The 27,256-nt window shown below is 35.5% G+C and overlaps 1 protein-coding gene across 3 annotated transcripts in view; it reads right to left on the bottom strand.

Moving 5' to 3' along the window:
* Positions 1-562: 562 nt before the first annotated feature.
* Positions 563-27,256, bottom strand: part of LOC124612364 (fibroblast growth factor receptor 3-like) — a 427,961-nt gene continuing 401,267 nt past the window's right edge. For 2 of the 3 annotated variants that reach the window (XM_047140523.1, XM_047140524.1), the window contains exons 16-24: positions 20,435-20,561; positions 18,847-18,985; positions 18,613-18,739; positions 17,307-17,550; positions 16,643-16,947; positions 15,751-15,944; positions 9,294-9,434; positions 9,105-9,210; positions 563-4,255 (exon numbers count right to left, since the gene is read on the bottom strand). In XM_047140523.1, coding sequence (XP_046996479.1) covers positions 4,151-4,255; positions 9,105-9,210; positions 9,294-9,434; positions 15,751-15,944; positions 16,643-16,947; positions 17,307-17,550; positions 18,613-18,739; positions 18,847-18,985; positions 20,435-20,561 — 1,488 coding nt within the window. In that variant the 3' untranslated portion in view covers positions 563-4,150. Of the gene's footprint in view, positions 4,256-9,035; positions 9,211-9,293; positions 9,435-15,750; positions 15,945-16,642; positions 16,948-17,306; positions 17,551-18,612; positions 18,740-18,846; positions 18,986-20,434; positions 20,562-27,256 lie in introns of all 3 variants that reach the window. The other variant, XM_047140525.1, reaches the window with a different exon arrangement.

Here is a 27,256-nt window from a genome sequence, read left to right as displayed (position 1 = left end):
CAACATAATATTTTATGAATACTACTTTGACCCATGTAATTTTTTTGAAGTTCCATTCATTTTAAAAAGCCTGAAATTTATTGTGTTCCATCTCTCTTGCAACCATATAACAAAACAGAGGAGATGAATTCTCATTAAAATAAAAAAAGGGTTGTTAAAATGATAAGATAATGACAACATGCTCCTTATGAGGATCTTGCAAGGACTTTATGATATTGTATGTAAGAACTCTGAAGCTGGCACCTGAAGAAAACACCAACAGTGTTACTGAAAATTTCTGACATTTTTAGTGGAAACAGAGCAATGCAGCAGACCAAAGTTTTATACTGTTTGATAATGGGTACAAAACCCTTCATACTTACATAGTATTCCTGTTGTTTACATTTCTTTTAGAGGCTCACTCCAGTAGCTGCAGTGAAGTTTGGAAGCAGATACTTTATTTCATAATGAAATACTTTTTAAATACCATGAGTATGCTGACTCATTGCTGCAGCTGCAATGTTTTTGGGAGAAGTTCTGCAATTTTTAACATCTAATACCAGTTCAGTAACAACACTATTAGTAACATTTATTAAAACAGTTCTTTATTGTTTTATGTACATAATTGAAAATTCTATACAAACTTGGTTATATCTCATTTGACGTGTATATAATCCAAAACTGTTTCAGTATAACTCGCTATAAATGCAGAACACTGGATAAACTTTAAAGAGTCTATGACACTTTGGCCCAAAATTTCAGATCCAGTTTTGATTTGAGAAATCCAAGTAATTAGTTTTAAAAATTAGATAGATATTGGTGTAGAACAGCTCACACAAATATGTTTCAGTGTAAAATATGTTCAACCCAATAAAGGTAGTTTGAGTAAAGTTGATACATTTTATTAACAATTTTCTATATAATGTTATAGCTAGAGAAAGAATATGAATTATTGATATAGCTGCCCTTCTGACCAACAGTAGAAATGCCTTCGTGGATTTGAATAACTTAAAAGAAACTAAATAATACTGAATATTACATTCACTTAATAACATTATTGTCAGTTTTAAGTTAAAACCTGTAACTAGCAGCTCCTCCATTAGGCACTATGTTTCTAATGTAATAGTAGGGCTCCAGATTTGCAAGAGCAATGCAGAAATTCACTCTGTTGATCATTTTTTAGTGCTGAACATTCCTGAGCCAAATTTCTGACTACCTTACATTGTACAAGGTGACTTGTTCCCTAACAGCCTAATACTTATAACAAAAAGTAATGGTGAAATGCCCATAATTAAAACTGTGAAATGCAAGCATCATTCCTTGTGTACAGACAGCCAACAGATGCATTTATTTGGTACTGCCAAATATATGCCATTTTCTCCTTCATAACAGTTTAAAGTGATTAATGAAAACAAGTTTAATAGTTGGATAATTTACTTGAATAATGAAATATTTTACTTGAGGTTATGTATGAAGTATAGTGTTTAGCTGCATTGAAACATCAGATAAATGGGACAGAATTAAAACTGATATGACAGAAGTAAACATGCTGCAGATCTCTTTGGACAGATTTATGAATGAAAAGAAAAATAATGTGAAATTAAACAGAAAAGATATTACAACAAGAACATGTACATGTTCCTCATCACACCCTACTCCACTTTATATGACTGAGACAAGCACATTGTAATAGTAACAATATCACAAGTGCACTTCCACATTACAATTTCCTGTTTTGACACGTGAAAATAACATAGGCCTATTTTTTTTCTAATGTTTAAGTGTTAGGAACTACCTCTTGCATTAAACTATGGATTAAAGCCAACATTTTAGAAGTTTTTAATAACAGATGAAGGTCAATGGACTTCACTAAATTTAGCACTACAGATTATATCAAAAGATTTAATGAAGTAATTTCAGAGTTACTAAGCAACTGAAGCAGCAGCAGTATTTGTATATGAATGTCTCTTTTTTAGTTACTCATGTTGCATTTTTTCAAATTATCATTTATTATTCAAGAAATGAAAAGCTGAATTTAATAACTTAATAATGCTGCAATATTCTTAAGTGTGACCTCCTTTTCGGAAGTTTGAAGTCAACTGCACAATATATGTTGTTATTTTCAACAGTGCAAGAGATAATGGTGAATAATTTTAAAATCACTATTTTGTAAAAAGAAAAAGTCTTGTGGTAGGTTTATGTTTACAACAAAACAAACATAGGTTTATTGGTAGGTAATGGATATATTCATACTTTTGTATGTCTGTTTAAACATTATAGTGTTCTTAAATTTTAAAAGCTGCTCAGTAACTGAAAATCCTGTCTAAGTGTGATGAGATGAAGTTTTGATATTATTCTTTTGGTGATGTTATGCCAAATAATCTATTGATTACAAAATTAAGAAAATGAACAACTTTTTAGTTAATATAATAGCATATTTTTGTAATATAAAATTTGGAATATATATTTTAACAGGTCATCTTGTAGTGGTATGTTAAGACATAACCACTGTCCCCCACTCATCTGGTTAATTACAATAACAAATGACAATGAAGTTGTAAGGTGACTATAAGGTAAGGCAGTTATTTGTGCTTATATCAGCAGAAGATTTCCAATAATTCATAAACATGAACTAATTTGATCAAATACATTGTAGGGTGTATATTATCTTCACAGTCGTTCTTTGGCACTAAACTGGACAGTCCAGCATCCACAGGAACAAGAGCCAGAAAAATAGTTTTTTTCTTCAGCTCTGGCAATCTTATTGTTTGAATAGAACTCTAACAGTGACAGTGACACTGTTGAGCACAGTGTTTTCTTTGTTGTTGTGTGTTTTTAACATGTTTGAAAATGAGTGAACAGAGCGCACTGTGTGATCAGTTATAGGCATTATCCATGAATTCGACTCAGAGATGCATTTTCAGCTTGTACATCCAGTAGCTCTGCACCCTTTTCTGCTAATTTTTCTTAACCATAGTGAATAATTGATATAAAGTATAAAACTCAAGACTTATTTCTGTTGTTAGCAGCATTACATATCAGGTGAAGCTGCCAATTTACTTTCAGTTGTCCTCATACTTCTAAGTGGACTTTATACCATGGGATCCCCACTGTCCCCTCTTTGAAAAACCAAAGGGAAAGTCTGCAGGCAGAATATTATAGCTAGTAATATGTAATTGCTTGGGTATAAAGATATATATTCATTGAGCCCGAGATCTGTTGAAAACTTAAATGTAAACAGAACAATTGCTTCATGATAATTTCTGGTAACAACAATGTATTGTATAACTATGAAACTCTATATGTACAAAGAGACTAACAGCTAAGAGGAACACAGATTTACAAAAAATTACAACAAGTAATGCCCTAATTGTTTTGTTACAACCTAAAAATAAATTTTTATTATTACTTGTAGCAATGTTAATTAGAGGTTATGCTTTGTACTTTCATTATTATATACTGATAAGGCAGTTTCATTGGTGAAACTATTTAACATTAATATTGAGTGAATTTCTCCACTCAGTGACACTGCCAGCCCATTAGTTCCTCTTTCTACAATGATCATTTCTCTCACTGTCTAGCTGCAAGTGTCATGGAGTTGCACTTATTAAATAATAAACGACTAGTAATGAAAATTTCACTTTCACTTTTATGCTGCAGTAGTTTCACAAATGTACATTTTTGTGTTGTTAAATGAATCTTCTGTTCCATTTAGATAATGTTTGTCATCGCGTTCTTCTCAGTCTTTTGTGGCAACATCATTAGTGATGCATACAACACATTTAAGCTCCACTGTGAATTCAAATACAGAAAGTTTTTCACCACAGTGAGCACATTCAATCAATAACACAAAACAAAATAAGTTCAATAACTTCAGCACAAAATGTAAAAAAAATATCTGTACTTCTCAATATTCGTTCTCTCTCTCTATCTCTCTCTCTCTCTCTCTCTCTCCCCTCCTCCACCTTCTGTCACACACACACACACACACACACACACACATAACAAATACATAATGTGCTTCTTCCTTTCATTTTTTCACTTCACAGCATAACAGTCAATAAATAAATTTACATGTTTATTCAGGCACATAACTGAAGCTTTAAGTCTCTGGGACTTTTCACTTGCAGTAGTTGCTTTGAGCATCACACATATCATCTGAAGTAGTTAATCACAAAAGACTGGGAAACTTTTCTTCATCATCACTTGATTCTTGACAAGATTCTTGACTCGATGGTGGGGTGTCTAGTTGTGGCAGCCCAAGATCAAGGTATTCCTAAAAGAAAATTTGATGTTTTAATTACCCGCTTCTAGCTTGTAATTTGCTTTTATTCATTTTTATGAACAGTATCCTTACCTACCAATATGTTCTTTTATGATAATGCAAAAAATTCTATTAACTGAGTTATTTTAAATAGGAATTGCTACAGGATTAGGACATTTATCTTTAATTTTTGCAATATAAACTGAGATCATGGTTTAATTTAATTTCTGTGTTCTTGGTGAAAATCTGAATAACATTATCACTTCTACCTTGATGAAATTTCATCAAATTAGGAGGTATCATTATGATGGGTAGAAACAGAGTTTGAGCAAGAGGTTCAAAAACATTTATGGTAATTTTGTTTTATTTTGACTTCACATTTTGCTAGGAGGGTTTCTTAAAAAGAAAGCTTCTGCAGATTGTCTGGCACATGACATGAGATGCGGAAAGTTGAGCAAGGAAGATGTGGCCACCAACTGATTACTTATTTAGGTATATCTGTTGTTGTTGACTCGTCAAAACCAAACCAAGTGGCTGCAGTATCACTACTGCTTGGTACTGTTATCATGTTCTAGACATTTTGCAAAAACAGTAAAATAATCATTTTTTTTTCATAAATATCTTGAGAGTGAAATTGTTGTGGGCTAAATTAGTACCATTGCTTGCTGTCAACATCAGTAATTTAGTAGCTAAAAAATAAAAAATAAACTGAAAGTTTTGTAAACATTTGTTTGCCACACCCTCCTTGTTCAGTTTGTCTCCTATCGTATTCTGGTCGGGGGTACACTGTGAGTCTGCTATTGCCATGAAGCGGCCATACTCAGTAGCTGCTGGAATACTGATTAATTATTCTTTGTGTTTTGCTGTTCTTCTTAATTCATATTGTTAAATCAGCTATCACAATAGACTACTTTGGCATTTCTCTGCTGAATGCATACGTAAAAACTTGCTTTAAAAACATTTTACAAAGTACAGATGGGGTCAGCCCTTACAATGGCAGAACAGCCAAAAAACAGGTAATTAGTTTATTACATAAGTGTTGTGTGGTTTTGATTCATAATGCGCAAAATATTTTACTATGAACCAATGGAGCACTCAGTTAATTCATTACTTTAACTTTCAGTGCATTTTTTCAGCCTTGTGCTTCGTTTAGATGAAACAGCTCCATGAAATCTTTGTAATGTGATCATAATGCATGAATTGGTTAGTTTTATGTCTTTCAACTTCTCCTTTGTGAGCTACAAAAAAGCAGATATAGCTCAGTAAATATTAGTTTACATGAAAATTGTGAATATCATTTTAATTCCTTTCAGCAATATCTACACACCATTTGATTTTTGAATTTTGCACACCTTGAAACAGCATTCTGAGTGATGTACAAACTTCTTCCTTCACTGAATAATAGCTTTAGAATATCAGAGATATGTCTGTGGTGACAAAAATCTCACCTACGCTTAAAACGCTTATTATAACCTCTTATGAATCATGAATAATACTAAAAATGTGAACCATATCATAAAATGTTACTTATTCTACAACAACTGAAAGCTGCTGCTTTCATTAGAGGTACATTACTGTTAAACTATTTACTCAAAAATGATGTACTCACTCATAAAGGGGATGCAGTTTTGCTAAACTTTCTAATAATTAAACATTTCTTCAACACTTTACCAAACTGTTACCTGACGTGCTCACACACATGCATGAAGGGAAAACTGGGAGAGGATTTGGAGAAAGATAATCTCTGCTGTCAGAAGAAATCAAATATTCAAGCCCAAAGATGTTAACCCAAGAATAATAATCACTGGTAAAACACATGTAAAATACTTGGTCTGCTTCCTGAAGACATATATGGAAAATTAGAAAGGACCACATCTAAGAGAAATACTAATTTGTGCATGACAGAGAAAATTGTTTTCCCAATATATAATTAGATCTCACAATCATTATTTGAGAGCTATTGAAAATGTATTACGTATATGGCTGTTCAATACTTAGAGAGTCTGTCAATGATGGAAGTCTGTATAATATTAGGCATAAAATATATAAAAAAAAGTATGAACCAGACACGTTGAGTTCGGAAAAATATTTTACAGCACATACTGTTCAAATACAATGGACAACAGGGAAACGTGACAGTCATAACAATACGTTGATCACCTGGTAGGGATATGAAAATATACATTAATAAATAAAATGCGTTGTTGCATGCTGTCCAATAAAATCACAGCTATTATCTGTTAAGACTTCAATATAAGTTATGAATGTAACTCCATCAAAATACAAGTTTTGAAATAATGGCCTTTTTCATGTGTTTCCTTATAGAAATGCTCCTTTAAGAATAACTATAGAACAAAATGTGCACATAGATAATGTGGTTTCAAACGTAAGTACCATGGTAATTGAAATGCATAAAACAGATTTGTGAATGTCTGATCATTAATGCTCTCATCCTCATAATTCCTGCAACATCTCAAAGAAAGAAGAATATCTGCGTTACAAAAGAGAATTTTCTAATGAAAGTTGTAGGATTTTAGAAACAAATCGATGTTTGCTTGTTGTAGATTCTCTCATGAAACAAGTGCCAAAAATGATTGAATTACTTTTTCTTGCCCTCTTTGTTAACTTTGAAATATGTGTTTCAATGAACTCAGTCTTGTTAAATCATTAAACCCATTACATGAATCACAAAAACTATTAAAAATGGCAGCATTACTTCGAAAAGCTTCAATTCTCCAAGGGAAACAGATACAGTAACTCCATTTACACAACGTGTAAAAAGTTCTAGGAAAGTATGTGGAAAGTTAATAGTTAATGCAATCTTTTTTTTTTTTGAAATGATAGCTTAGTGAGACAGTCTGGGAACAAATCAAAATCATTATGGAAATTGTAAAACCACAATCAGGGAAGAAACTTGATGTCATACTTAAAACCACAGAAAAAAATAATGTGTGAATTACCGTATACCAAATTATATAAATAATCGTTTTGCAAATGTCCCTATAATTTAGGTTTGAATTTCAGAGCTTAGGAAAAATCTGACTATCAAACTTTTGTCTGTAGCCTGAGGGCAGTTGCAACCCTCTACCACTCCATGTGGCACAACCTCCTTGTCTTAGTCATGTTGCACTTCCAGCACAGTTCAGTCAACTGGGACACTCTGGCAAAAGATTTGTCCAGAAACTAGCAGTTTTCTTGCCCTTGTTTATGTGCCTATAAATAACTCTACACCTCAACTATACAGTGAGTTGTTACCTTATATTCTTTCCATTGTTAATGTACACTACTGGCCATTATAATTGCTACACCACAAAGATGACGTGCTACAGACACAAAATTTAACCAATAGGCAGAAGAATGGTCCCTCTCATTTTCTCATGACAATGTGTATAGTACTAACAATTTCTTTATTATTTAATAAAAATGTGCTCAAAGTAATTTTTTTATTTGAGCCAAAAATGAAGTGAGAAGTTACAATCTCTAATGCTGTTCTTCATATTTGTTTCCTCTTGTACATGAATATCTCTGTTGTTACCTTTTTGTAACAACATGCTTTGGAATTCAGTATCTATCTATTGCCTCCCTGCAGAGAGCAAAATAACTGCAGTTGGCGTTATCTGAAATGCAGTCCTTGGAGTTATTGGTATGCTTTTCTCTAAAATCACTGTGTTTGAAATTTATATGCAGATGTTTGCTAAATACCTCTTATATTCATGTTAACTGAGATAAATATTCTTGTGACTTCATGGTTGCAAAAAATATTTGGCCTTATACTACTGCTATCATAAGTTTTGGGAACGCTTTGGCTATGCTCTCTGTCAATAACTTTTTCTCATCTTTCTTACAGTGATATCTTATAATCAACTCTTATCTATTTTTAATATCACTTGGTTATTTTTTGTTCTTGTAGTTCTTTCTTTCAATTGTGTTTTATTTAATCAGTAATTCTCAGTTCCAGCTTTGGTAACTCAGTTAGTTATTGGGCTTCCAGATAAAAATTACATTTCAAAGTTCAGTGCTTTAATATCTTGGGATGGTTCCTGTTGCCTAGATGAGATGGTTACTGTTGCCTGAATGGGATGGTTACTGTTGCCTACATCATTTTAATTAGTCAACTAATATCCTATTACAATCTTAATTTGTCATCTAGTTTGCATTTCCTTCACACCAAGACATTATGTATGCTGCTCTCACTCAGTAGTGTTATTTTTTACTTTATTATCATAAGTATCACTCCATCAAGGGCAAACAGCTCTACACTGCACTACTGTCTCTCAACTTAATTGGGAACAAAAACACTTTGCAAACTACAGTCACTGTTATTGATGATATCCTACTGAATGTAAAATAATGTGGTCTTTTTATGCTTTGTCATAGCTGGTCCTTAAAACAATGAGCAGCATAAAGGGTAACATGTAATGTAATTGCAAGTAATTTCATGTCCGAGACCAAAAACTATTTATCCCTTCATGGCATGCATACAGTCAAATACCAGTCTTCTTTGAAAACTTGTTGCACAAGCAGTGTGTTAGAAGAAGCTTCTCAATTTCACTCATAAATTTAACAAAATTCAACAACAACTCACTCTCATTATAAATGAACAGCAGAGAAAGCATTTCTTAGAAGCCTACCCATTTGTTTGGTCAGTTTCTTACACAAACAGAATTTCTTGTACAAACTTTGGACTGCATTAAATTCTTGTAAAATCATGCCAGAACACCTAGTCATGGCCAAAAATGTTGCACGCAGTGTAACTACAGGGTTTCATACATATATATTAAATACAACAGACCTTGAGCATGCACCATCCACCTCATTGTTGCTCAGTAGTTTCAAAATTTCCGTTATTACAATACACTACCTCATTTGCTGTAATTGTGAGTATTCTGTCCAAATCTTCAACCAGTTCACTGAACATGGGTCTTTCATTTGGCTGATAGTTCCAGCAATCCCTCATTAGCATGTATCTGTAATGAGAAACAATTTAGTCATATGGCCTTCTGTAGAAGGAGAAAATAGAATTCTCAAATACCTAAAAGGCGAGTCTTACATTTCCAGGGAACAGCATGGTGGCTTCTCCATTCTGTGGCCACTTCTCAATAGTTGAAAAAGTTTCTCAACACTGGGAACTGAAGGATATGGAGTTCCCCCAAGAGTCATTATCTCCCATAACAGTATACCATATGACCACCTTAGGTAAAATAACAGAATTTATATTTTAATCATACTTCTTTGTAAAAATTTTAATAATCACATTAATAACAACAATACTTATTATTATCAGAGCATACATTGTGCATCTCTGTTTGATGTTAGGAATTTGTTTAGATGTTTAAGAAATGTTTAGTTGTCCTTAATAGCATAGGTAGGTTACAGATTTTAAAAAGGAAGTGGATAGGATGAATTTAGATGTAATGGGAATTAGGGCTGTTGATAAAATATTAATATTTCAATACTTTTTTCAAAATATATCAATATATGTCAGCAATAGTTTTTCTCCCAATATATCAATATCAAAACAGGAATATTGAATGCTGATATTTTTATTTTATATTAAATTTTTTCACAATAGTTAGAAAATTTTTGAAGTTGTTCTTTTGAAATTGTAGTGGTACATAATTTTACTTTCATTGTGTGAAGGAGTCTTACTACTTTTTGAGCTTTCATCACATCAAGTATTTCTCTCTGACTGTGTGAAGGAAGTATATGTGGACAAAAGAACAATTCCGATTGCACTGGGGCAGGGCGTGGGGGGGGGGGGGGGGGGGTGAATGGAATGATAAGATTTCCAATGTGAAGAAACAGCACACCAATTGGACTAAAAAACAATTTTTAACACAACTAGTATGCTATTTCTTCACATCAACATTCTTCAAAAACAGTTGCTGAAAATGATGAACAAAAATCTAAATGGCAATATTGGTCTTTGCAGTGGGTGGAGATGTGTGAGGGGAAATACTGTTGGAATCAGCACTTGGTGCTACCAACAGAAACTACAACAGAATGAACTTTTCACTCTGTGGTGGAGTGTGTGCTGATATGAAACTTCCTGGCAGATTAAAACTGTGTGCCAGTCTGAGACTTGAACTTGGGACTTTGCTTTGGTGGGAAAATGCTCTAACAACTAAGCTACCCAAACACAACTCATGATCCATCCTCACAGGCAAAGGTCTCAAGTTCAAGTCTTGGTATAGCACACAGTTTTGATCTGCCAGGAAGTTTCAGAAACTGCAATGTTTAGCTTCACCACGCAATATTGATACTACAAGTGTTAAGTCACTGGCATCTGCAGAAATGAAAAAACAGGAAGTTGAAATGAAGTGAAGTGTTCTGGACAAATCCATTATGCGATGAAACACAATGATGGACCCATTAGACACATTTTATTGTGCCACTTACATAATTTACCATTGTTAGCAAAATGGTTATTGCCAAGCATGAACAGGCATCGTTTTCCTTTCAGTTCTTGCTCTAAGGGGGATCAGCAGGCAGCTAGCTTGTTGGTTTATAGAATATCTAACAATAAATCAATATGTAAATACAGAGCTCTAAAACCAGCAATATATTTACAAAATGTACCCAATATTTTTATAGGCAGGTAAGTCAATATTTTTTTCACCAGTATACTGATACTTTTTTTCGATATATTGAGAGGTGATAATGATATATTTTTAATATAAATATATCAGATTCCCCATATTTTTAAAAATATCAACAGTTCTAGTGGGAATTAGTGAAGTTTGGTGGCAGAAGGGACACACTTCTGGTCAGGTCAGTACAGGGTTAGTAGCACAAAATAAAATAGTGGTAACACAGGTTTGGATCTAGTAGTGAATAAAATAATAATAGGGTAAGATACAATGAACAGCATGGCAAAGACATTATGACAGCCAAGATAGGCATGAAACCAACACCCACCACACTAGTACAGTTTTATATACCATCTATTTTCACAGTTGATGAAGAGATTGAAAGAATGTATACAATTCTACTGAATAGTTAAATGATGGAGGCATTTTCTTGGATAAAATATTCCAGAGCTAAAATAGCCTCCCATTCAGATCTCCAGGCAGGGCTACTCAGGAGGATGTCATCATCAGGAGAAACAAAACTGGCATTCTATGGACTGGAGTGTGGACTGTTTCATCTTTTAATAATGCAGGCAGGATAGAAAATTCAAAATTGGAAATGGAAAGGTTTAAGTGGGATGCAGTGGGATGTAGTGAAGTTCAGTGGCAGGAGGAACAGGTCCCCTGATCAGGTGAAGAGAGGGCTATAAATACAAAACCAAATAGTGGTAATTCAGGAGTAGGTTTTGTAATAAATAAGTTAAGAAAATAGGAATGTGGGTAAGCTACTATGAACAGCACAGTGAATGCATTATTGTGACCAAGACAGATACAAAGCCAACACCCACCAAGTTTGTTTAATAACTAACTCTACAGATGATGAAGAGATTGAAGAAATGTAGATGAGTCAAAAGAAATTATTCAAATAGTTAAGGGTGACAAAAATTTAATTATGATGGGGGATGGCATTTGATAATAGGAAAAGGAAGAGAACGAAAAGTATTAGATGACTATTGATGGGGGAAATTAATGAAAGAGGAAGCTGCCCAGTAGAATTATGCATAGAGCATAATTTAATCATAATGAACACTTGGTTTAAGAATCATGAATGTTGTATGCATGGAAGAGACCTGGAGACACTGGAATGTTTAAAATTGATTATATAATGATGGGAATGAGGTTTCAGAACCAGATTTTAAACTGTAAGACATTTCCAGAGGTAGATGTGGAATCTAACCACAATTTTTTGGTTATGAACTGTAGATTACAACTAAAGAAATTGCAAAAATGTGGGAAATTAAGGAGATGGGTCTTAAAGAGGCTGAAAGAAGCAGAAGTTGTTGAAAGATTCAGAGTGAGCATTAAGCAAAGATTAATTAGAACAGGGGAAAGAAATATGGTAGAAGATGAATGGGTAGCTTGGAAATGAAATAGCAAAGGCAGCAAGGATCAAATAGATAAAAGAAAAGGTCTAGTAGAAATCCTTGAATAAGACTGGAAGTACTGAATTTAACTGTTGAAAGGAGGAAATATAAAAATGCAGCGAATGAATCAAGCAAAAGGGAATACAAATATCTAAAAAATGGGATTGACAGGAAGTGCAGACCGGCTAAGCAGGAATGGTTAGAGGGCAAATGTAAGGATTTAGAAGTGTATTTCACTAGGGGAAAGATAGATACCGGCTACAGGAAAATTATAAAGAGGGCTTTGTAGAAAGAGAAACAGATGTATGAATATGAAGAGCTCAGATGGAAAAGTAATCCTAAGCAAAGAAGGGAAGCTGAATGATGAAGGAGTATGTAGAGGGTCTACACAAGGGAGTTGAACTTGAAGGCAATATTATAGAAATGGAAGAGGACTTACATCTACATAGATACTCTGCAAGCCACCATACGGTGTGTGATGAAAGGGACTTACATGAAGATGAGATGGGAGGTATAATACTGTGAGAAGAATTTGAATCAGCACTGAAAGATGTAAGTCAAAACAAGGCTGCAGGAGTAGATGGCATCCCATCAGAACTACTGACAGACTTGGGAGAGCCAGCTGTGACAAAACACCACCATATAGTGTGCAAGATGTGTGAAACTGGTGAAATACCCTCAGACTTCAAGGAGAATGTAATAATTCAAATTCCAATGAAAGCAGGTGCCTACAAGTGCGAAGTAAGTCATGGCTGCAAAATACTAACATGAAGAGAAAAACTGGTAGAAACTGACCTCGAGGAAGATCAATTTGGATTCCGGAGAAACATAGAAAGTCACGAGGTAATACCGGTCTCACAACTTATCTTAGAAGAAAGGTTAAGGAAAATCAAACATGCATTTATAGGATTTGTAGACTTAGAGAAAGCATTTGACAGTGTTTAGTGGAATACTCTCTTTGAAATTTTGAAGGTAACAGGGGCAAAATACAGGGAGCAAAAGGCTAGTCACAACCTGTACAGTAAGCAGAAGGCAATTATAAGAGTTGAGGGGCATGAAAGGGAAGCAGTAGTTGAGAAGGGAGTGAGACAGGACTGTAGCATATCGCCAATGTTATTCAATGTGCACATTGAGCAAATAGTAAAGGAAACAAAAGAATGATTTGGAATAGAAATTAAAGTTCAGGGAGAAGAAATAAAAACTTTGAGATTTGCTGATTACACTGTTATTCTGTCAGAGACAGCAAAGAACTTGAAAAATCAGTTGAATGGTGTGGACACTGTCTTGACAGGAGGATATAAGATGAACATCGATAAAAGCAGAACAAGGGTAATGGAATGTAGTCAAGGTAAATCAGATAATGCTGAGGGACTTTGATTATGAAATGACATTTAAAGAACTAGGTGAGTTTTGCTTTTTTGGCAGCATAACAAATGATGATGGCCAACCTAGAGAGGATATAAAATGTAGACTGGAAATGGCAAGGAAAACATTTATGAAGAAAAGAAATTTGTTAACATAGTAGATGTAAGTGTTAGGAAATCTTTTCTGAAAGTATGTGTATGGAGTGTAGCCATGTATGGAAACATGTATGGTAAATAGTTTAGAGAAGAAGAGGATAGAAGCTCTTAAAATGTGGTGCAACAGAAGAATGCTGAAGATCAACAGAAGAATGCTGAAGATTTGTTGAATAGATCTCATAGCTAATGAAGAGGTACAGAATACAACTGGGAGAGAAGAAATTTGTGGCGCAATCTGACTAGAAAATGGGGTCAGTTGTTAGGACACATACTGAGACATCAAGGGATCACCAATTTAGTATGGGATAGAAAGTGTGGGGGTAAGAATTATAGAGGGAGACCAAGAGACAAATACAGCCAGATTCAGAAGGATATATGTTGCAGTAGTTATTCAGAAATGAAGAGGCTTGCACAGGATAGAGTAGTACAGAGAGTGGTATCAAGTCAGTCTTTGGACTGTAGAAATTTGCACAGAGCATAATTTTATCATCACTAACATTTGGTTTAAGAATCATGAAAGAAAGCTGTGTATGTGGAAGAGACCCATGTAAATTGGAAACTTTCAGATTAATTATTTAAATATAAGACATAAATTTCAAAACTATACTTTATGCTGTAAGAGATTTCTGGAGGCAGATGTGGATCCTGGCTATAATTTATCGATTATGAACTGCACACACACACATATCCATCTGCAAGTGTCTGTATATGTGCCTGTGGATATGTGTGTGTGTGTGCAAGTGTATACCTGTCCTTTTTTCCCTCTAAGGTAAGTCTTTCCACTCCTGGGATTGGAATGACTCCTTACCCTCTCCCTTAAAACCCACTTCCTTTCGTCTTTCCCTCTCCTTCCCTCTTTCCTGATGAGGCAACAGTTTGTTGCGAAAGCTTGAATTTTGTGTGTATGTTTGTGTGTCTGTCGACACACACACATATCCATCCACACATATACAGACACAAGCAGACATATTTAAATATGGTCTTTAAATATGTCTGCTTGTGTCTGTATATGTGTGGATGGATATGTGTGTGTGTGCACGAGTGTATACCCGTCCTTTTTTTGTGTGTATGTTTGTGTTCGTTTGTGTGTCTGTCGGCCTGCCAGCACTTTCCTTTGGTAAGTCACATGGAATGTTTCCCTCTATTATAAATATATATTCACACAAGCAAGCACACCTCATGTACACATGACCACCATCTCTGGCTTCCAGTCTGAGCTGCCAGAGATGGCAATCATGAGGACATGAAGTGTACTTGCTGATGAGAATGAATGTATATGTTTTTTCTTTACTGACAAAGGCTTCTTATCTGAAAACTAATGGGTTAGTGTCCTTTCATTGTGCCTGTACGCGACTCAATGTGTCATCTTAACAGTGAGTAGGAATCTATTTTTCCTTTTATTGTTAATGAAATATTTTTATGATTTGTTTTGAAGTGGTTAAATATGGAAAACTAAAAACTGATTAGAAATTTTCAATGTAGAGCACAAGAGACAGTTGTGTATATTATCAGACAGTTTAAACTATATGCCAGTTTACTAATAAAATTGATTTTCTGGTTTATTTTCTCATAAATAATTGTGATTAACCAGTGCATCTTTATAATTTTACTGTATTATTTAAACATTATGACAGATACATTTATCTTCAAGTGCAGTTTATTTTCCTATCTCTCTCTCTCTCATGCCTCCCTCCATCTCAGTTCTAACCTTGCATTCCTGTTCATTTTAGCCATATTATAAGTAAATTTGATCACACATGAACTTCATAATTAATCATATCCATTCTGTAACAATGTAGATTTATATCTGTATTTAAAAAGGAGACATGTCTTTGAATAATCAATGACAGCTAAGTTGTGCATTAAAAAAAGTGAATTACAAGGCATAAAATGAATACAGAGTTGATGCTTTGCTCTTTCTTAAACTACTTCGCTTGGAAGCCATATGAATCATTTTAATAATGAAAAAAAAAAAAACATGAAATAATACTCACACATCAGACTGAGTTGTGTATACCCTATGGAATAAGGCCTCAGGTGCCATCCATTTCACAGGTAACCTTCCATCAGTAGTTTTACGGTAGTAGTCATGACAGTGTATATCTCTTGCCAGACCAAAATCAGCAATTTTGAGAATATATTCATCACTTACAAGAACATTTCTTGCTGCTAGATCCCTATGGATGCACTGAAAATAGATTTTGGTTTTGGTATGTATTTTAGGGTTGTTGTAAATCAATCACTTCACAAAGTACTTATTTTGCATTCATAATATGTTGTATCTAAAAACTATTTAAAATTGGAGATACTTTATATTATCTCAAAAATCTGGTTCCTAATTTCAGAATTGACAATGCAACAGTTCCCAGTAAAAATTGTCACTTCAGTAACTTGCTTCATTATTAATTTCACAAAGCCCAGACCAAAAATCCTTTTGATGAGGAAGACGTACTGAGATCAAATTATTTGATAGGAAAATCTGAGATTATACACTTCTCATGTTTTATCTGTATCTAAAGCTTAGTGCAAATGGGGAAGAAACCCATGCAGGCAAGTAAGTGAAATGTTTATGCTTTGCTGCTGTTTCATAGTATAAACTGCAGTTCATTTAATATTTGGTAACATTTGATGCTCATTAAGGAATTTAAAAATCATCTTACACATTTTGTGTTTTCAACTCTTGTGTGAGAATACTTGAATCCTATGGGAATCATGAAAAGAGTTATCTTAAGTTTTACTTACAAATAAACATATAAATGTGAGCCCCACAAAAGAAGTATTTACACCCATTGACAAATTTAATTATACACATGTTTTATTGTAAATAAACTTTAACAGTTTCCTTTTTAAGTAATGCTCATGAGGAAAACAAATTTTGCAGCTCACCCTTCTTGATGCTAGATACTCCATTCCTCTTGCAACTTGGTATGCAAATGAAACAAGATCTTTTTGAGTCAGTGTGTTTTTCTCTTTGAGGTCAGTACCAATAGCTGGTTCATATCCAGAGGATGGTCTTCGTTGTCGTAAGAAATCTCGAAGATTGCCATGTGGGGCATATTCCACAACTACATATAATGGACCATCTTGAGTGCAACAACCTAACAAGTTAATGATGTTAATATGCTTGCCAATCATCTTCATCATTTCCATTTCTGACACTAAATCCATCATCTCAGCATCAGTGTGCCCCTCTGAAAAATTAATCCAACTTAATGAGTCTGGCACTGCTTTATGTCATGGTATACTAAATAGACCCAAGCACCAATAAAAGTACTTTCATTAAATATATGGAACTGAATCTTCTGTCTCAAATCTTAATTTTTAGATCTGCTGACATAGTAAATAAGTGTGTCACATCACTGTTACCTATTGAAATTAATCTATGACAAACTAACCATGACATTTTGCATTTCAATATATTTCATTTTATGATCTTATTCTGTACTCATTTGCCTTTCAAATATAGACACTATGGCACATACAACTGAATAAACTTATTCATTAATTCATTTAACATAACAAATATAAAATAAAGTGTTTTATAACATACCTTTTAACATTTTAACTGCTACAATAGTACTGACTCCATGTTTTACAATTCCTTGTGCCTCAGCTTTGACTACTTTTCCAAAAGCACCTTCACCCAATGATTTACCAAGAGTAAGTAGTTCCCTTGGAAATTCCCACTCAGAATCCAAAGGAAGTTCGTACTCAGATATCATTAAGTCAGAACCAGAGGATGTGTTTGTCTGACCATGTGACTTTTGCTTCTCTATTTTCACAATTGGCATTAGCTGCAGAAGAAAATTGTAACAATACAATGGAACTGAGTTTGCACTTCTAGTCAAAAACTAAAGTAAGATTTTATGATAATCACATAAGGCATGTCATCATAATTACAATTTTTTTTGGTACCGTAAGTTGTCAGGTATGAAGGAGGGAAGGAATGAGTCATTTTTCATTAACTTCCACAGTGCATTGTACCATGAAATCTAGGTGGCATTAAAAGTGTAATATGAAAAAAATGATGTAATGATAGAAATTCTATTACAACTAAAGGAAAATTATTAACTTAGGAAATCACTAAATATAGTTCCAGTGATGACCTTGATGTCTGTGTTGTTCCAAATGCAATTAATAACTTACAATATTTGAGGACAGTGATTTTGATTTTTATGTACCACTAACTAAAAAGAATATCAAATACTAAGCAGGAATCAACTTTAAAATGAAACTTTTAACAATGATGTTTTGTATCAAGTTTTAGAGGAATCATCTACTGTAATGTTTATGCAGTTGTTAACATGATGGGTTGGAGAGGTAGTGAAGAAAAGGTATCACAGTTCTTAAAATATTGGGGCTAATTCTTCTATATAGTAAGATTTCAATTAGTAGATGAGTCGTGGTGAACAGTAAATCAAAATCAAGTTATACATAAAGATTCTCAGAGGCGAAGGAAGCTTTCATGTTTGTATTCAAAGAGAAAAACAGAAAAGATGGAAATTAAAAATTTAGAAGTTCTGTATAAAATGATAAAAACATTCACTTGTTTGTACTTGATTTTGTGAGAAAGCAAAATATATGTTTTTTAATGTAATAATATTTAAAAAATGAGCTTGATATGCTTACTTCAAAATGCCTGATGCATTAAAAAAAATAATAAAAACTCTTTCTTGCAAGGTTTAGGTTTTAGTTCAAAACGGTAAATATCATATATGACTACAATTCAAGTACTTTTTTCTTAAATTCTCTCCACATATTTACAACAGTTAAGTCCCACCCTTAGTTTGTAGGAAAGGAGGATATAGCTTAAACATAATGCTACATTGTTTCATTTGAAAATGTAAGAAATTTACCAGGGGTTCCTGTGTGTTCTGTGCATTTGATAACTGCTGTTTTTCAACAATAACTTTCTTAGTCCACTGTGTTACCACAGCAGCTCTTGCAGCAATTTCAATAGCTTGCAGTTTTTGTTTCTTCTCCCTGAAAAAGAAACAGAGGAATTTGAGACTTCATGTTCAGTTCATCATTTAAAGTGTATAAAATCTTATTGAAAATGCCATAGGAATGTGTGTCATGATAGATCTTACCTGTTGAGCTTCTTGAAGATGCATACCATTGAAAACATTCCAACAAAAAATATAGCACATAAAACACCGACAAGCGTGTTGACTAACATTGGATGTGGACGCTGAGTGATGGTGATGGTTGGGTCATTGACTTCCAGAGCTGGAAAACATGTATATCAAAAAACTTAATATTTTTGTATTTGTATTCCCAATCTGTACACAGTCCAATCTAGCCACTTACATAAATTATGATGGAATGATGAGCACAACACTAACACCCAGACCCCAGGCAGAGAAAATCCCTAACCCAGCCGGGGATCAAACCCGGGACCCCATGATCCAGAGGTAGCAATGCTAACCACTAGACCACAAGCTGCGGACAGCAGGAATGAGAACAGCGAGAAACTGAACATCAGGATTGATGGTTATGATGTAGATGAAGTTAAGGTATTCTGCTACCTAAGCAGCAAAATAACCAATGATGGACAGAGCAATAAGGACATCAAAAGCAGTCTAGCACTGACAAAAAGGGCATTTCTGGCCAAGAGAAGTCTATTAGTATCAAACATAGGCCTTGATTTGAGGAAGAAATTTCTGTGAATGTACATCTGGAGCACAGCATTATATGGTAGTGAACCATGGACTGTGTGAAAATTGGAACAGAAGTGAACCAAAACATTTGAGATGTGGTTCTACAGGTGAATGTTGAAAATTAGGTGGAGACATAAGGTAGGAATGAAGATGTTCCGTACAGAATCGGAGAGGAAAGGAATATGTGGAAAACACTGATAAGCAGAAGGGACAGAGAGGAATTCATGGCGGGCCGCATCAAACCAGTCAGAAGACGAATGACTCTCACCTCCCCCCTCCCCTTAATTGAAAAAAAATAAAAAATTAAAAAAAGTCAGGTTACGTACTTAGTTGTTGGAAGCTAACCATTCGAGGAAATGTTATTAGCTTTCAGATATAACAGAGTTCTACATTTCTTTTGCAGTAAATGCAGTTACTGGAATTGGATAATTTATTTGTGTAGTTGTACTGGCACAGTCATACTAGGGTGACAGCTACTGAACAGATAGCCACATCACAACATTACGAATAGACACAAAAGCCAAAAGCTGAAAATTTATTGGAAGATCTTGGTTGTTTTTACTAAAGTAAGAAATATTCCAGTTAAATATATGTAATGAAATAGAATTTCATGTTCACATAAATATGGCACAGAAGACACATAAGTACTGCTGATAGACACATATGAATGTACATGACACTATAGTAGCTTTTGAAATTATAGTTTGCGTTCTTCAGGAGGAGAGTGGATTGTTGTATACAGAGACTTGGAGGGGGGTTGGGGGGTAATCTCTTCGATGTTCCCCCCTTCATCATCATCTAACCTCATCTTCACAATAGGTGGGTCCCCAACCTACACCTCTTTACTATTCAAGGAAGCAAATAATACTCTGACATTAGTAAGGTGTTCAAAAGTACTTTTATATATGTCCATGTGCTTTGTAGAAAGAGAAACAGATGTATGAATATGAAGCTAAGTACTAACCAGTAATCCTTAATTATAATGTATCCATTGAACAATGGAAAGTTTCTGACTCACCATCAACAACTTTCAGGTATGCACTTGCATAAGTGGTTCCCAAGCTATTTGCTGCTATACATGTGTACCATCCTTCATCATCATATGTGACATTATGAAGAACCAGTGTCTGAGGATCATCTTCTGGCTGTAATCAGTCACTGCTTAATTATGTAATGACATTTAGTGTATAATAGAATATCTGACAGATCTCACTATTGACTTACAGAATTATAGTCTAAGGCAATGCAGCTAAAGTAAATAAAACATTTATTCAGTAAAAGTAAGCAGTTAAGAATATTGCATAAAGCAGTTAGTGACACATCTTGCACTGCTCCATTCACTTCTCAATGAGTTTACACTCTATATTGCACTTGCGAGTAATGCTGAAAAGAGGTTTGCATCAGCTGTCAAGATGAAAACTCTTGTCTTGATTGAGATGGTTGTCTGCCAGTTGTATTTCCTCAGCTTCTTTGACCTCTGAATCTCAATAAGATGCTGCTATGGCCACTTTCACAACTTTTTCATAACCTATGAAAAGGCAAGTGAAAAAACAATGTTCAGCCACTGCAAATTCATTACGCTGTAAGAGGCAGGTGTACCACTGGTGCCCAATGCACCATACTTGTACAGTGTGTGTGATTTGTTCTGTACAAAATTTACCGTACTGGTAAGGAAGTATATAGATTCCTGCCTTTTGAAGAAGCAGATCATCCTTCCCAGACTCAGAAGAGCTGCCATCAAGACCAGTAGCTCATAGATCAACAATGCAGGAAAAGATAGATTGCTACTTACTGCAAATTTGGTTGGGCAGGGGGTTGGGGGAGGGAGATGTCACCATGGCTTGCCTGCTACCAACATGTTCAAGCTGATGTAGGCTGCAGTAGTTATGTTGTGTGAGTTGAAAAAATTTGTATAGGAGCTGCATGAAACCAGCCTTTGGACTCAAGACTGCAACAATAACCACAACTCAGTTCATCAATTCAGCAACTCTTCCCAGTTCTGCACCTTACTCGCAAATGCTCTTGTAGTGTTTACAACTCTCTATTTCAGGCTATGCATGAATCAGTCCTGTATTTGATTACTGAGTGGTAGAGCCTTTCCCAAAGTGGCTTTGGTCAGTATCCATTCACTCTTATACATCTCTGTTGATAATGGATTAGCTTTCCTTACAACCATTGAATAACCCAATGTCCTTCAACTTTATCTTATTGGTTTAGATGCAACACATCTGGTACTGAATGTGTTTGTTCATGGGCTGCATGATCTACAGAATTTCTTTATCATTACATGGTTTTATAATATGATGGATAAGATTTAATTATTGCCCTTCAGATTTATGAATTCTCATCAGACCACCAACTAATAAAACTAGTGGAGCAATTCCATTTGGGAATGAAATGAATTATTACCTTTATGGTCCACATTTAATCATATAAGTAGTTTTTTTAATGTATTAACAAAATTTGTGGCTACTGTCATGCTTCTAGGTGCAGATCCCACATTGTTTGGCACTACATTAACAACACCACACTACAGACCAAGTATACAGGGCTATTACAAATGATTTGAAGCGACTTCATAAATTCACTGTAGCTCCATTCATTGACATATGGTCACGACACAGTACTACAGATACATAGAAAAACTCATAAAGTTTTGTTCGGCTGAAGCCGCACTTCAGGTTTCTGCCGCCAGAGCGCTCGAGAGCGCAGTGAGACAAAATGGTGACAGGAGCCGACAAAACGTACGTCGTGCTAGAAATGCACTCACATCAGTCAGTCATAACAGTGCAACGACACTTCAGGACGAAGTTCAACAAAGATCCACCAACTGCTAACTCCATTCGGCGATGGTATGCACAGTTTAAAGCTTCTGGATGCCTCTGTAAGGGGAAATCAACGGGTCGGCCTGCAGTGAGCGAAGAAATGGTTGAACGCGTGTGGGCAAGTTTCACGCATAGCCCGCGGAAGTCGACGAATAAAGCAAGCAGGGAGCTAAACGTACCACAGCCGACAGTTTGGAAAATCTTACGGAAAAGGCTAAAGCAGAAGCCTTACCGTTTACAATTGCTACAAGCCCTGACACCCGATGACAAAGTCAAACGCTTTGAATTTTCGGCGCGGTTGCAACATCTCATGGAAGAGGATGCGTTCAGTGCGAAACTTGTTTTCAGTGATGAAGCAACATTTTTTCTTAATGGAACAGACACAATGTGCAAATCTGGGCGGTAGAGAATCCTCACGCATTCGTGCAGCAAATTCGCAATTCACCAAAAGTTAACGTGTTTTGTGCAGTCTTACGGTTTAAAGTTTATGGCCCCTTTTTCTTCTGCGAAAAAAACGTTACAGGACACGTGTATCTGGACATGCTGGAAAATTGGCTCATGCCACAACTGGAGACTGACAGCGCCAACTTCATCTTTCAACAGGATGGTGCTCCACCGCACTTCCATCATGATGTTCGGCATTTCTTAAACAGGAGATTGGAAAACCGATGGATCAGTTATGGTGGAGATCATGATCAGCAATTCATGTCATGGCCTCCATGCTCTCCCGACTTAACCCCATGCGATTTCTTTCTGTGGGGTTATGTGAAAGATTCAGTGTTTAAACCTCCTCTACCAAGAAATGTGCCAGAACTGCGAGCTCGCATCAACGATGCTTTCGAACTCATTGATGGGGACATGCTGCGCCGAGTGTGGGAGGAACTTGATTATCGGCTTGATGTCTGCCGAATCACTAAAGGGGCACATATCGAACATTTGTGAATGCCTAAAAAAACTTTTTGAGTTTTTGTATGTGTGTGCAGAGCATTGTGAAAATATCTCAAATAATAAAGTTATTGTAGAGCTGTGAAATCGCTTCAATCATTTGTAATAACCCTGTATATCTATTTAATTATAATAAAAATGAGAATGCTAAAAGTATCATAGTGCCCCATCTACAATTTCTAGAAAATCTGTAACTGGTGCTTAAAACTGCAAATATAAAAACAAAGCAAAAACTTAGCAGTTAGATAATTTAGGCAAGTGCATCATCATTCTCATTTTTAACATGCTGTTATTATAAATATAATCAACTATAAAGTTATACTTACATGAATCCAAAATAATTGAAAATTACAATGCAAGTCAAATCAACACCAAATATATTTCATTAAGTGCTCCTAATTACATCACATATTCTGCTAGTTTGCTTTGCCAGCTATACAGATTTACAGCTGCTGTAATTGCGTCTTGAGTATCAACCATAAAGTTACACGAAGGAAATGCCTTACAACAGTGATAATATGAGACATTAAGTGTATAAAGATTTTAATGCCAATGGAACTCCAGGAATTAGTAAAACATGGTTGGAACTTAATAATGCTGCCTTCACCAGTGTTTCACACATGAAGTATTCTGTTAATACCATTCTTTGACAAATCAATGCTACATGAAAGAAAGCTTTATAGTTGACCCACTACACTGTCTGTTAAACATTGGGCAGAAGACAACACCTACACCATAACACTTTAAAAATTAAGAGACTCACATTAAGATATCAGTATAAAGTACCAATTACTGTCGCAAAGTCAAAATATATGAATGAAAAACACCAAGGCCAGTTACCCAAATACCTTCACCTATTTGTTACAAAGGCAGGATATAAAGACCTACTTAGACTGTTTGTCAAAACTGAATTCTGTTATTCACTCACATGTAAAACATAATAAATAACTGAGAAAAACATGTGAGGTGTAATAATTAAACAATGGAAAGCTCAGTATGAAATAACAATAGTATGGATAGGATAGATTTCTACTCATAACATAGAGGAGGCGCTGAGCCGCAGAAGGCACAATGAGAAAGACTGCTAAAATAATTAAGCTTTTGGACAAAGTCTAGGTGCAGTGTTGAGAGGCTGTACTGAGGGGCAGGAGGAGTGGGGGAGGGAAGCAGAGATGGGGGAAAGACTAGTATATACATTGGTGGGGTAGTAGGCATTTGCAGTGCTGGAGTGGGAGCAAGGAAGGGGGAGAGCCGGGACTAGCAAAGGTTGAGGCCAGGGGGTTACAGGAGCAAAGAATGTATTGTAGAGAGAGTGTAATAATTGTGTAGAAATGAGAAATGAAATGTTTTGAATGTCACATCACAGGGAAATGTAGAATGCTGGTCCTTGCTATCTTAGCAGACTGTAGACAGAGCATATTTGGAAGAAAGGCATGTTGTTTAAACCTACCAGTAACAAATCTAACAGCCTGCATCTGAACTGCTATGATGTTTTCTGTTAGTTGGACCGGGCAAGGATCCCAAACACTCAAACAGCACTCAAAAGTGGATCGCACTAGTGTCCTATATGCAGACCACTTTACAGATGAACCACACATTCCCAAAATTCTCCCGACAAACCGAAGTTGACCATTTGCCTTCCATGCTACAGTCCACACATGCTCATTCTATCTCATATTGCTTTGCAATGTTACACTTAGATAATCATCATGATTGTGTTAAGTTGAACACTACTAATGCTGTACTGAAACAGTATGGTTTTTTTTCTCTTCTCATCTGCATTAATTAACATATTTCTACATTTATAGGTAGCTGCCATTCATCGCATCAACTTTAAACTTTGTGTAAGTCATCATGTATCCTCCTACAGTCACTAAATGACTAACACCTTCCCATACACCACAGCTTCATCAGCAAACAGCTGCAGACAGTGGCTTACCCTGTCTGCCACATCATTTATGTATATAGGAAATGGCAGAGGTCATATCACATTTCCCTGGGGCACTCCTGACGATACCCTTGTCTCTGATGAACACTTCCCATCAAGAACAACATACTGGGTTCTGTTACTTAAGAAGTCTTTGAGCCACTCACGTACATGGGAACCTATGCCGTATGCTCGTACCTTTGTTAACAGTTTACAGAAATCTAGGAGAGTGGAATCTGCTTATTGCCCTTCATTCGTGGTTTGAAACAGCTCATGTTGTTTAAAGATATCAAGATGAATCCAAGAAAAATGACATCTTAACAAAAAACAATTAAATTTTGACAAATAATGAGAATAAGAGAAAGCAAAATGTACCTATAGATAGTCAGGGCAATACAGGATGGCATCAAGAAATGATGTAGTCCCCAGAAAAGATTGAAAGCCAACACTGACAATGTCAAAGATGAAGCTGACAGAAAAGAAGAAGAACTGGTAAGTACAGCCATAATGTGGAAAACATGGAGAGGCATGGACCAAGCATTTGGTCAATTAGATCATAACAACAAATGAAGAAGAGACAATGGTACTGTGATTCAATTTGTTGCAACATGGCAGAGAAACTGTAAAATGTGGCTTTCAATTTTCATGTACGGCTCCTTAATCTGCAATGATCACCAGTTCAGATTTATGAGTAACATTCTGGGTAACAACTAATACATTAACAGGATGCTACCAAGATATAAGCAAAAAAATTATGTACATCTGTGGACGTGCAAGGCTGGCAATCTTTGCCTCTTACTTGCTACAACCATTTATACTTCCCTACAATTTTAATTATTTATTGAAAATAGTTGTTATTTCATGATATATTTGTAACTCAAGAGAGTGCTATAATTTAGATAGAATGTAAAAGGTGTACAACTTTGCTTCTTCCATTTTCCCCCAACACTTGTGGCTTTAATGAAACAAATTGGTTACACATGTATCATTCAAAGTATTTTCCATCACTGGCCTCTACTTCCTGCCATCTTTGGGCAGTATATGAATCCCACGTCGAAAAAATTGTTCATCTTTTGAAATGATCCATGAATTGATCCAATTTGTGACTTCTTCATGAGATCGGAAGTGTTGGTCAGCCAGGCAATGCACCACTGATTTAAACAGGTGATAGTCAGAGGGAGCAATGTCTGGAGAATATGGCGGGTAGGATAGGACATCCCATTTTAACGTTTCCATGTACGTTTTGACCGCTTTTGTAACGTGGGGTCGAGCGTTGTCATGCTGCAAAATCAATTTATCGTGCCTCTCACTGTATTGCAGCCATTTGTCTCTTAATGCTCTGCTCAAACACATTAATTGCATTCAGTCATGAGCACCTGTGATTGTTTCATTTTGTTTTAACACCTCACAGTACACAACACTGAGCTGGTCCCACCAAATGCAGAGCATGATCTTGGAGCCCTGAATATTAGATTTGGCCGTCAATGTGGAAGCATGGCCAGGTTATCCCCATGATTTTTTATGTTTAGGGTTATTGTAATGAACCCATTTTTCATCCCCAGCCACAATGAGATGCAGAAATCCCGTTCGTTTTTGCCTCTGAAGCAACTGTTCACAAACACACAAATGCCAATAAACGTCTCTTGATTTCAGCTCACACGGGCCCCAATTTCCTTCTTTCGGAATCATGACCATATCCTTGAGACATTTTGAAATGGCTTGCTGTGTCACTCCTACTAATCATGCCAATTCTTCTTGAGTTTGATACGAGTCTTCACTCAGCATTGTCCCCAATTCTGCATCTTCAAAAACATTCTCACTTCCACCACTACGCCGGTCTAAGATGTTAAAATCACGATTCTTGAAGTGTTGAAACCACTCACGACACATTCTTTCACTAATAGCATCCTTAGCACACGTACTTGAGAGCAGTCGATGAGACTCAGCTGCTGTTTTCTTCATATTGAAACAAAACTGTAACACCTCCTGCAAACGATGAGAATTAGGCTCATAAACTGACATTTTCAATCAAGAACAACTTTATGATGCAGACACAAATTGACTCATGTTTGAATGAGGTTATGTTGACTGAGGTCTGAGCTAACTGCCTGATGTCTGCAATCTCTTTCTTTTGACCACTATC

Source organism: Schistocerca americana, chromosome 4 (assembly GCF_021461395.2).
Source record: "Schistocerca americana isolate TAMUIC-IGC-003095 chromosome 4, iqSchAmer2.1, whole genome shotgun sequence".
Taxonomy (NCBI): Eukaryota; Metazoa; Arthropoda; class Insecta; order Orthoptera; family Acrididae; genus Schistocerca; species Schistocerca americana.
The sequence above is the reverse complement of the archived record's forward strand: the minus strand, read 5'-3'. Positions and strand labels throughout refer to the sequence as shown.